We start from the raw sequence: 12,625 nt of genomic DNA, 5'->3' as shown, positions 1-12,625 counted from the left end.
AGAAACATGTTGACTTACTACTTGAAATAGAAGCAGTATTACTGTCTGTGTATGTTTTGATTCCACTAACCCAAATGTATTGTTTGTGTTTAGGTAACAGATACCAGCCACAGGTACTGATGCTCTGCACGTTCACAGAATGGGTTGCTGAGTGACTGTGATTCATGACGTTAATTCAAGGCAAACATGGCAGAGCTATTTCAGAGATTTAGTGTGTGTGACAGGATGCTGCCCAAGCTGTACTTACCAGCTGATACTACATGGATATAATCCTCTTTTCTTTCTGAAGCCATGCTGATACTAACCAGTAAAGAATTTGTTGAGCATTTTAAACTTGTACCCTAGGGTTTTTTCCTGATGTAATATTCAGCATGTATTACTCAAAAAAGTAGTGTCTATCAAGAGGAAGCAATTTCCAACTAATACATCAAGATATACTTACAGAGAAAAGTAATTTTTCTTCTTAAACTAGAGTTCTTAGATTAAATCTTCGAGGAGATATTTGTGATCTAAATCCCTGCTGCCTAAGTGGATTTTCTTTCAGTGTTGCTAAATACTAAGTTTATATTAGCCTGTGCACACTACCAGCAAGTATGAGGTAGTTGCTGCATGGCCACTGGTGAAATCTAGGCTGTTGGACTGTGGGAAGGTCACTGAATCCAACCAAACACAGACACAGTTTGCAAATGCTCTAGCAGTGCCATTAGCAAGGAACCCTGCTGTTCAAAGAAACCCAGGCTAAACAGTAGACAGTGACAGAGAGCTTACACTCTGCTATTGGGCATATGGCAGATTGGTTTTTTTACTCCATGCTGCAGAAAGTGAGTTCATCTGTTGCTGCTTTTTTGACATATTTTGATTATCAATACATTTAATCATACTGACGGAAGAAGGGTATCTGCTGCAGCAGCTCCTGATTTGCAGATCTGCTAACTTGCTGTCCTGCAAGGGGTTGGGCATTTTAGCTGGGGCTAGGGAAGATACTCTGTTTACTTTCAGGAAGAGTTAAAATCCCTTCAGGGGTAAAGTGGTCTGGTTCCAGTTGTTCCTGAGCATGTGCCTCTGCTCGTGCCATTAGAAAGATCTACAGGATATTGCGACACTGCAAGCAACTCTCCTTGCTAAGGAAAGCATAAGGAGGGATTTTCTCAGGGCCACTGTGCATGAAAAAACAACACCTTTAGAAATATTTCTCTTATGACTCAAATATGACTCAGTGGCTTTGAAACTAGTTCTGCATAGGGGAGGTAGTTTGGCTCACAGAGAAAGCTCTTATGTTCTTTTCACAAACCTCTTGTACAATGTTTTCACACTTCTGCTGCTTTTTTGAGTGAATTTCTAGATGAAACCATCAGGTAGTAATCCTTTGAAGGATTACTTGTGCTAAAAGGAATTACTTGTATTTGAAGGAACCTTGTATTAAAACTGTTTATGTCAGCATTCTGAATGATGTTATTAGTAAGTACTGTTACAAAAGCAGGAAGGTATTCAAAAATCCACAGGAATAGTGAAATTTCTCAAATTAAGGAGTGAAGACCATCTGTTACTGAATAGCTTAAAAGAGAGAGGTACTCTTTTCTTTCAGAAGACATCTGTAGGTATTAGATCCATATGACACAGAGTGATACCAGAAAAATACTGGAATTAAATTAAGTTCCAAATCCAATCAGTATGGAGACAAAGCCAGATGGTGTTTGTATAATTTCTCAAAGACTGTAAAGTCCATATTTAGAAAAACCCAAACCAAAACAAAAATCCCCCAGCCCTTACTGTGCATTACACTCTGCACCAAGCTGAGTAGTGTGCCTACACTTACCTGTGCTCGGGCAGTGCAGCATGAACAGCACAACACATTTTGGCCATATCTCTCCTCAGCTTTACTAACGCCAAAGTTGAACCTTCTGTTGATGCCCACAGCCCTTTGCCAGGGGGCACAACTTCTACTCAGTCTTCTCTAAATTTTGCCTGGCCTTCACAGTGCTCGGTCACCCTGGGATCTTCCAGTATGGAGTTCCTCTGATTAACTGGACATTTTCTAAAAAGCTCTTTTAAGTACATATCTTTCCATCTGATGTAGCCTCCCTTTGTGCTAGTACCATGAGTGTAACAGTGGGAATATTTTGATTATCTTCCTAACACTCCTCATTATTTTCTCTGCCCCTATTGTGTCACCATTTAGGTGACTTTTCAAAAGTAACCAGTCCCAATCTTCATCATTCCTTCTCCCATAGAAATCTATCATTTCTTCACTTTTATTGTTCATCTGACCTACTTTAGCATTTCTTTTATATTGCCTCAACATCCCTTTCAAATATTAATAAGCATCAAAATTGTACTTTGGATCTTATGAAACCCAAAGGACATCCTCCTGGGTACAACAGTTGATGGAAAAACCTTGCTGTATCCTGATGACAGCATTTTGTCCCCTCTAGGTGTATGGTTGGCTACGTTAATGCCAGTTTATCAGTATTTCTGGTGTCTGACTTTGAAAACCGTTCTGAGCCAACATCAAATGGAAGTGAATTCTCTGGTTCACCATTAAAATACTGCAGGTAAGTTTCTGACCAACATACTTCTCTGCTTCAAGACAATGAAATGGAGAAACATCATAATAAATCTGGAGTTGAAACTAATTTTTAGAACTTAAAAATTGAAAGTTTTAACTGTGCTGTTCAGGGTGATGCTCTTCTTGGTACTGCTTGGCTGTTACCTGCATGATTCCTTCCTCAGATAAAAGAGAAGTTGGTATCTGGAACGTGTTCCTAATGCAGGATTTTTATGGGCCAATAATAGGTGCCTGATTACTTGGGTACCAGTGAGATCCAACTGTGATGAGATTATATCATAGGACATGCACAGGGAAGTGAAGGTTGCGTAGGAGCAGCCACACTGAGTTATTTCACAGGTGTGACAGACATAAACAGGCTCTGTCATAAGCTATCTTTACGAAACCTCAAATTTAGCATTTCCTAATTGTTGAATTGTTAATATGGTGATGTCATTGCTTACAGGTGTAATTATTAGCAATAATCATATACCTGTGGCTTGAATCAAAGAAAGATGAGCAGTTACTTATCTGCATGTCTTTGTCCTCAGCAATAGATTGGAGAAATAGCAGTCGGAGAAGTTTGTAATGGCAGATTTGCACCTGAGTGATTTTAATGGCCAAAAACCTCAAGGATCTACATAAAGGTCTTAAGTGGTGTCCCAAACAAAAATACAAAACAAATACAGCTACCATTTTTTTAATTGCAATATTACATTACAAGCATGAGTCTTGGTAGTCCTTTAGCAGATATGCTTAGTGCCAGTATTTTTCACTGTGATGAAAATATTCTTTTACGAGTGCCTAAAGAACAAAAGATACTCTGTGATAGCACAAAGGTCTGTGATACAGCAAAAGTCAGTGATACAATAAAAGTCAGTGATACTTGCAATACTGTGACTTTTTATGAATAAGAAGAATTTTGAGTGGTATAGCATAATAAATGGGGGGATGCATTAATGGATGGCATTAATGCTTTCATTTAACTAACTGATATTTAAGACTATTGCAACTTCTTTAGCAGAAAGAGTACTCCAATGTTGAATTCACCTGTGGAGCAGAACCACAGTGAGAATATTCCATTCCACATTGTTTGCTATAGCATTATTTAATAATGTTTTGTCATTCTGACCATTCTCTTCCCCACCTCTAATTCCTTTCTTCCCCAACTTCTAGCATGAAGTAGCTGCTCCTTTAATCTGATTACGGAAATCCCACAATAAACAAAAAAAAAAATTGTCTGCTCAATATCCCATAAACAGAACACTATTCAAATTGGTGTGATAAATCTCCAAAAGATAAATCTGCTCTTTTGGGAGACACTGAATTGTTATGTATATCTACCCTTGAAAGAAAATTAACATCTTTCTTTAGCTGAGTTTATCAGCTACTTACCCACCTGCATTCTGCTAAAACATCAGTCATTTTAATTGCACTTCAAGGCAGATATTGATAGGGAGGTAAGGAAATATTATGTTCTACTGTGTAATAGTGTAGGCATTTTTCCAGGAAGGCAGTTTGTCTGAAAAAAAAACCCCAGTTAACTTCTGGTTGCCTGGAACACAGATAGTGCTGTGCTATTCTGGTTGTTTATAAAAGGCTTCCCCGTTTTTTCATGTGTGACATTGGATTCCTAGCAAGTAAAAAAGAAGATATATACTCTACTGGGACTTGGTCCAGGGACTTCTGTTCTCAGGATGCTTAGGATATTGTAAAGCATCCTAAACTATGAAGTCAGAATGCTGCTTGCACAAGGAAAGGTATCTCAGTTTTAAGATCTTGCTCTAGAAATACTGCACTTCTGAGAGATTTGATGCTAAGATGTCAAGACAGTTTCTTTCTGTTTGTATAGCGCCCTCTGAAATCTAAGAAGGTGAAGCTTCATGGAGAAATAGAGAACTACAGATTATCATTGAGATGAAAGAACTGTTTATTTCTTTTATTCATCTACATTTTCATTAGTTTCTTAAAACTAACTTAGTGATCAACCTTAAGTGTATTATTTACTGTGGTATTTTCAATATTTTTTTACAATGGGTTTTCTGTCCCATCTAGGAAACAGATTAAGAAGCAAACAATTTTTACACTACTTCTAAATTAAGTTTCCACAGTACTATTTTAGAATTAACACACTGCTAGTAAAAATGGACTCCAGAATGTGTGACTTAAACAGATTCATGGTTTGTAAATATAATTTTGGAGCATTCCTGGATCCAGCTTTCCCAACAGATATCTGCAGGTAAATTATGGAGATCTAAAGTCTTCCATGAAACACTCTGGGAGAGAAGACACCAGATCCCTTTCTTACACGGTCCTCACCCTGTTGATATACCAAGAGGTGCAGTGCTGGCTGTGCTCAAGTCAGGATGAGTGATGCTTTACACCAGGGATGGCCAACTAATTTATCAAGGGCCAGATGGTGTCCACGAAGCAGTTTTATATGGATTTTGGGAGACTTATCAGGCTGACAAGACTGGGGACATTTGTGGGTTTAAAATGTCCTTGTAGTGGGAATAAAGTGTCCCTTAAAAGAGCAAATCATCCCACTCTTCTCCAGGTTCTGAGGAGATGCCTGAAAGGCACATGTCGTGTTGCCAAGGGAGATGCTGCAGGGTCAAAGCACCCACCATCCTGTGTATTTGCTTCAGCGGTTTTGTTTCATACAGACACTGCTTTGGGTCCTTTGTACCTAATATCCATTACCAGCTAGAGCACTCCTGATATGCGTCTTACTGGTAGGTTTCAGCTGAAAGTAAGTCCATTTGGATGAAGAAAAGCATGGTAAGTGGAGGTGATCAGGACACTTGCTCCAAGAGCATACACCTGACCTGAAATCAAATGTTAGCATAGGCCCAGCCTTAGAAGCAAGCAGAGTTATGGTAACCTGTGCAGTCTGAACGGAGCTCATTTTTGGTGCAGAAAATGCAATGATCAAGAAAAGGTGGGTTTTGGTTTTTCCTTCCCCCAGGCAGCAGTGCAGGAGCTTGCTAACTACCATACCATGCTTGTCTTTCAGGTACAGGGACTACCGAGACCCTCCTCACTCCCCAGTGCCCTACGGTTACACGCTGCAGTTCTGGCACGTCTTAGCAGCGCGCTTGGCTTTCATTATTGTATTTGAGGTCAGTGACCATTCAGGTGGTAGAACAAAACCAAAAAGAAAACAAATTTCCCTCCAAAGCTTTGCATTGGGCTGATCTATGATGGCAGCAGTTGAGGTGGTTTTTGTCTTGGTTTCTTCAACTTATATTGTGCTTTGTTTTCTCAGATTTGTTTTCTGAACAGTATGTAGGTTCTCATAGAAAAGGGAATATAAGACTGAAAACTATAGCAGTGACTTGCAAAGAGGGGGAAATAGATGAAGCTTTTAGTTACTTTATGAGGAACTTGTCTAGATTGGGAAGCCATATGCTGACTGGTGCATGAGGATAGAGGTGAAGGAACATGAGAAGAAAATACTAAATCTGAGCAACTGAAAAACAATGATAGTTAAAGTTATAGTATTTGCACATCTAGATTTTGTCCTTGGTTTTTTTTTTTTTTTTTTTAATGCCAAGAAAGAAAGAAAGAAAGATTGATTTGATAGAGGCCTGCTGGGCTTAATCTCTTCTAGTTTCATGAACTGTCAGTACTGAAAGTCAGGGTATGCATCTCCAAAAAGGACTAGAAGAATGGTCTTGGCAGGTCAGCCTAAGAATTTTAAAGACTGAAGAGAGTCTGGCCTCTTGATGCACACTTGACATAAAGCAGCACAGTGTAGGTGCAAAGAGAAGTGAGGGAAGAAAAATCAGCCCTGTTCAAGTCTCAGTGTCCAGCCAAATTTGTGACCAACTGTGGAATAACTTTTTGTGTCTGCCTGTAACCGACACATCAGATTTGACTTTGCTTTACCTCAACCAAAGCCATAGGCTGGTACATATCTGCTTCCCTCAACATAAGCCACTCTGTTTAAGGAAAGCTGTTTCCTTAACTAGATCTATGAAATCAAAAAGGTAATTGCAGCAGAAACCATGACCTCTTCTTGGAAAACAACAGTGGGTGTATTGTGATTGCTATAGTGCTTACAATAAAGATTGCACTGAGAGACAGGGGACTCAAGGTAGGGGCTCAAGGTAACTGCCTAGGCTCATACCCCTTTTTGGCATTCTGAGTGTGGGTTATTTTAGATAACTTAACCTTCTTTGAAAACAAACAAAAGTATTTCCTATCACTGCAGAAGAAATTATTTGTCCAGGCTAAACTGACAGAAGAAGCTTTTTTCCCCTCTTTTTAGGTTTGGCAAAAAAACCCAACATTTAGAGTATTGTGAGTTTCTTTCTCATGAGGGAAGAATACATGGGAAAACATCTTACATTCTCTTTTCAGTGGCTTTCAAAAGAAGGGTTCTGCTTGGAGAAGAAGAAATACCCTTATTTCTCCAATCTAGAACGTGTGTCCTTTCTGAGATGGAGGATTTTTCTGTTTGTCTGCTCCTCCTCTCAAGGGAAATGAGTAAATCTCCAAGCAGCATTTTTGATCAAGCAGAAAAGGACACTCAAGCAATCCTCCTGCATCAAAGTCAAGCTTTGCTGTGTCATGCCTAAAATAGGAGGGACAAAGGATCAGTTAACTTGTACGTAATTGTCATGTTTGCTAAATAGGAATATGTCTTTGGATAAGAGACCTAGTGTAAGAAAAAAGGTTTAGGTTTTGTTTTGTGCAGATACATTACTACTTTTGTATAGATACATTACTTCTAATACTGATGCAAGCATTTATGGCAACAGGAAAGTGTTACATCATTTGATCCTCCTCTTCCTGCAGAGCAGGAAGTAATACCCATACTAATACCAGCCCCTGTCTGAACAAGCTTACAGCAAATCATGACCTCAGGGCTTTCAACACACAGGTCATAGAACAGTTCTGAGGCCTTATTTGAACCCACCTGCTCATAATTTCTGCTGCATATTTCTGACCAATAATCCACGGACTTTGGCTGGAATTTTTGTGGGGAAAATACTTCATGGTTTGTTTTATTAAAATTTAGTAATGGGTTTGGTTTTAACACAACATCTGCCTGTAAATTGGAAAGAGAAGGTTTTCAGAACATATGAGAAGTACTTGTTTTCTTCCTAAGGTTTTAAATTTTTCATTCCATTTTTTGTGCCCACAGCACCTTGTCTTTTGCATAAAGCATCTGATCTCCTACTTAATTCCAGATCTTCCAAAAGATCTGAGAGATCGAATGAGGAGAGAAAAGTACCTGATTCAGGAAATGATGTATGAAGCTGAACTAGAACGTCTGCAAAAAGAGCGGAAGGAAAGGAAAAAGAATGGAAAATCTTATCACAATGAGTGGCCATGACAGGGTGAGGAAGAAACTGCTTAAAAGAAGATAAGAACTCGTTTATAAAAAATTCCTGGTTTTCTACAGCAGAGAGTGCACTGAAAGGAATAGTAATGTTGTGTGCACTTAGCACATGTGCACCCCTGTTTAATAGGGTGGGTTTTGTCATAAGCCTTTTGAAATTAGAGGTGTTTCCAAGGCTTAGTCTTCTCCAGAGCTGATGTCAACATAAGCACATCAAACCAATACTGAGTCTCTGCACTCTTGCCAGGAAGCTCCCAGGCCCTAACTAAAATTCGAGGCCCTGAACTTCAAAGCAGTTAGTTATACAACTTCCAGTGCTTTACAGAACGTGGTGATCTCACGGCTCATTCTCATGAAGTTGCTACTTCATAAGCAGTGACTGCGCCTTGGCAACGTGGCAGTGTTTGTCCGTGTGTGTGGCCACCACCTGCAGCACTTGCATGGCAGCGTTGCTCTCTTCCACAGTGGACCCTACTGTGTTAGTTTGCATTTACCACCAGTTAAGGTCACGTTTGTGGACCATTTCCATTACTCAACAATACTGAAGTATTATTTAGGAGAAGATGCATGATCATGAGTCCGATCAGCTGGTCTAACAATGCTGAAAAATGTAGGCATCAGAAGTGCAGACAGATAGCCAAGCATCTAAATGTGGCCAGAAGTATCTAACTGTAGGGTCATTTATTTGGAAATGACACTGTGAAAAGTGGTAATATATGTTAAAGTTTTGAACAGTGCCTTTTCAGCTATAGGACTGTCTGGTGTCTGAAGGAATCAAATCAGGTTATGGCATTTTGCCCAGAACTGCCCATGTATTTGTGTTGCAAGATCACATTGAGCCTAGTCAGGAATTAGGATGTACATGTAAGAGAAGTCAGACGGTGTCTTAAAGACCTATCTGCCTAAGTAAAATAAAAAAAAAAGACAGATGAACAAGGCCAGCAGAAAAAAACACAGTCATCCAGAATATCTATACTTGTAACACTTTCTTTATTCATCATTCCATTATCTATGAAGTCGTGGAGGGAAAAAAGAAGAGACTGCAGAGCAATTCTACACAGGCTGCAAATTAGACTTGGGCAAAATAAGCCACTGTCAACATCCTTTAGCAAATTCCTTAGTACTGAGAAATTAAAAATTTCTTAATTAAGAAATTAAAAATTTCCAGACTATTAATGCAAAAGAGTGCATTTGTAAGCTTTGAAGACGTCATAAGTGTTGGATGGAGCAACATGAATCAAAATACTGAGTGTTGTGAAACCTTTTCCATCAGTTGTTTTTAAAAGTTATTCTGGAAGCAGTTTAATAGAAGGTGTAGAATTGGTTCTTCTGAACAGACCACACAATGTGAGACCCTGTGGGTGGATACCTCAAGCTCCACATGACAATAGGACCATTTGCACCAAGACCAATATTATCAAATTCGATCTTTCCACTGCAAGGGAGAACTGAAGCTATTTGCATGAGAGGGAGAAGCTTTAATGAAAGGGAATATGGCATGAGGAAGGAGAAGGATGGAAGAAAATGTAAGCACACTCCTCTCTGCAGCCACTGCCTGCCTACACGAAAAAGCAAGGAACCTCCTCCAGTAGCAACCCACCATCCTACCTGAAGAGGATAAATGACATAGCAGCTCACTTTTATCAGCTGCTTCTGGCCTAGGCCTGAAAGTCCCATAAGACACCAAAGGCACTGAAAGAATTTCAGGATTAGTCTGTTCTGTGTTGGCTCAGTGCAAAATTGAGTGGGGAGCACAGCTAGTGGTTGTGGGGTAAATTCCTGACTAATGGGAAAGTGAACTTGTTCATCTTTCCTTCTGCTTACAGCAGCTGTGGACTCATCCCACATGGACAGTGGGGAAATAGGAGTATTTCTGTCTCTGTAAATAGGGGATGGGGATTAGGCAATGGCCTCCAATACACACATGCCAGATAATAACCAATGGGTTAGTATTTACCATCCACCACCTACAGTCTGGGGATTTTGGGGCAGGATCGCTGTGCAAAATTATATTCAGACCAAATTCTGATGAATAAATGGATTCGTTTGGATACCCTTTGTTAAATGCCTAAACCAACAGATGACCAGAGCTTAGGAACTGTTTGCTAAGTAGTAAAGTGAGACATGAGCCATGCATAAAATCAGTGTCACCCATATGAGCAAAATGGACCTTTGCAAATCCCTGCAGTTATATACAGCTTTGTCAATTTAGATCTCAATAACTTCTGAGAACTGAACTGAAACACAGTAGAATATAAACTGACTTCCACTCCAGGGAAACCACTGCAATAAAATGTGCCAAAACAAATAATGCACAGCAGAAATGCAATAGTCAATAATTGCTTTTGAGGGTAGTTTTCAAGATAGCTACATTATGATGAATTTTTCTGACAATCCATTGCTAGAAGTTGTGTCCTGCTCTGCTCTAAATGAGACCATAGGTTGGCTGTTTGCCAAGCTTGTGCTGAATATGATGCTGCAAGGGACTCTGACTTCCCTAGCAGACCCTGAGTACATCTCTGTCACTTCAGTTTGACCAGTCAAGCCATTGAGGTTTCTCTGCTGCTGGTCTGAATAGAGTTCCCTGGAGTCGTTCAGAGCTATATAGCAGAACACTCAGGAAAGATGCCCCCTTTTTAGTTATTAGAAAAATAAAATACAAATAATAGTATAATAATAAGAAATGGAATTTTAATAGTTTCTAGAGAACTAATTTATGCCATTCTCTTCCTGATGTGATGATAGGTTTTGTTTAAACCTCGAGGTGACAGTCCTGTATGTTGTTTACTTATTCCAGCTCCACAAGAGCACTACCTTCACGGGAATGAGAAAAAAGTGCAACCTCAGTGCATGGCACAGACATTTTACATAGCAAGCAGGACAGCACACATCAGAAGATTTACTGTGAAATCATCATGCAATCAGTGTAGAATTGTTCTCCATAGGCCACTCTTGACAGCAGCATGTACTTCATGAGCAGTTACACACCAATTTTTAAAACCAAGGAAAAAATTGTATATTGGGACTGGTTTTCAGCCTGTTTGCTATGTTTTTTGCATTCTGTCCCATGCTGGTTTTACAGATCTTAGAATAAAAAATGTAAATGAACAACCTGGATACTCTGATAAAAGAAAAATCTAGGAATAGAATATCATCTACATTCAAGCCACCAAATACTACAACAGAAACTGTGTTTACAAATCAGTTCTTTTTTATTTTAAATCTTTCTGAAGGGAGTTACATTACTGACCATATATATTATATATATATATATTATATATAAAGTATATAGAGAGATTGTTTATTTGTAAATAGAAAAATTCTATGGAGAAGAATGTCAAGTTTTCACACTTTAAAAAAAAATCATCAACATAAAGCCATGTTTAATGCTTGTATAATGTGATGTAATAAACTTTAAAAATAAATTATGCATACAAAATATTTGCTGCTTGTCATTCATGAGTTTCTTTCTATTTACCTTATTTGTTCAGCAAGCAAACTGACCAGTCAGATAGAAACAAAACTTAAATGCAGACCAAAAAGAGTATTTGTAAAAATAAAAATTCTATGGAGAAGAATGTCAAGTTTTCACACTTTAAAAAAAAATCATCAACATAAAGCCATGTTTAATGCTTGTATAATGTGATGTAATAAACTTTAAAAATAAATTATGCATACAAAATATTTGCTGCTTGTCATTCATGAGTTTCTTTCTATTTACCTTATTTGTTCAGCAAGCAAACTGACCAGTCAGATAGAAACAAAACTTAAATGCAGACCAAAAAGAGCCAAAATCTATCACTATTTTCTCTCTGTGGTTCTTTTGTGTATTCACATAGCCAAATATTGTTACTGTTGTGGTTTTAGCATCAGGGGTTTTTAATGTTTTTACTTAAACAGGTTCCTAATTGTTTTGTCTCGTGATCCTGCCAGATGCTGCATGTACTTTGGACGCTGTGGAGTGCTCCTGCTCCCATGAAATGAATCAGTTTTGAGCATCCCACATTTCTTTATCAGGTGGACTTTTAGCTGGGAGAGATGAAAGACCAGGGTGCAGGAGTATGGTAGAGACTCCAAGAATTATCTTGCTGCTTTTACACAGACAAGGAAGGTCCTGGCTTAGAATGCAGCTAGCAGAGGACAATATATGTTCCTAGAGAAAATATTATTCAAAATCAATGAATTGTTTTAATTAATGATGCCAATTAAAAGAAGAATATAGAAAAAAAATAAAGCCAAAGGAGTCATTTTATAGCTCTGCAGCAGTCATGGGAGATGAGATAGCAAGAAATGGGATAGTTGCAGAGGTCACCTGAAAACCATAAGGATGTTTGTCTCTAAACCACTTGCAGCAAGACATACTTCCCAGTGAAAACTCACCTTGATGTTATGATTGTGGAGCAATGGATATCACCTGGCCCAAACTTTCACTCCATAGCAAAATTAGAGTTAAATGACTGCTCAGTGCTTAGAGACTTAAGCAATAAAGGGGAGGCAAGATGGTAATTTACGTGTTTCCTCTGTTTTAAACAACTATGTGAATTCAAAGCACTGAGGGGAAAAAAAGTGCATTTTTAAAGTATGACAGCCAGGAAGATTAGTCTTCATGAACAAAACAGGTAGAAGTTACAGATAATGTAAGACAGTCTAAAGCAGCATCAATTACAGCACAGTAATTTCAGCACAGAGTGGTGCAGAAAGGACATGCTGATGCTGTTTCACACAGCAGT

The 12,625-nt window shown here is 38.7% G+C and overlaps 1 protein-coding gene across 6 annotated transcripts in view; it reads left to right on the top strand.

Moving 5' to 3' along the window:
• ANO4 (anoctamin 4) overlaps positions 1-11,336 on the top strand; it is a 178,298-nt gene extending 166,962 nt beyond the window's left edge. For 5 of the 6 annotated variants that reach the window (XM_017737972.1, XM_017737971.1, XM_017737973.1 and 2 more), the window contains 3 exons: positions 2,431-2,552; positions 5,562-5,667; positions 7,698-11,336. In XM_017737972.1, the coding sequence (XP_017593461.1) occupies positions 2,431-2,552; positions 5,562-5,667; positions 7,698-7,889 (420 nt within the window). In that variant the 3' untranslated portion in view covers positions 7,890-11,336. The remainder of the gene's footprint in view (positions 1-2,430; positions 2,553-5,561; positions 5,668-7,697) is intronic. The other variant, XM_017737968.1, reaches the window with a different exon arrangement.
• Positions 11,337-12,625: the final 1,289 nt, after the last annotated feature.

The sequence above is a fragment of the Corvus brachyrhynchos genome, unplaced genomic scaffold, assembly GCF_000691975.1.
Source record: "Corvus brachyrhynchos isolate BGI_N302 unplaced genomic scaffold, ASM69197v1 scaffold56, whole genome shotgun sequence".
NCBI lineage: Eukaryota > Metazoa > Chordata > Aves > Passeriformes > Corvidae > Corvus > Corvus brachyrhynchos.
The sequence above is the reverse complement of the archived record's forward strand: the minus strand, read 5'-3'. Positions and strand labels throughout refer to the sequence as shown.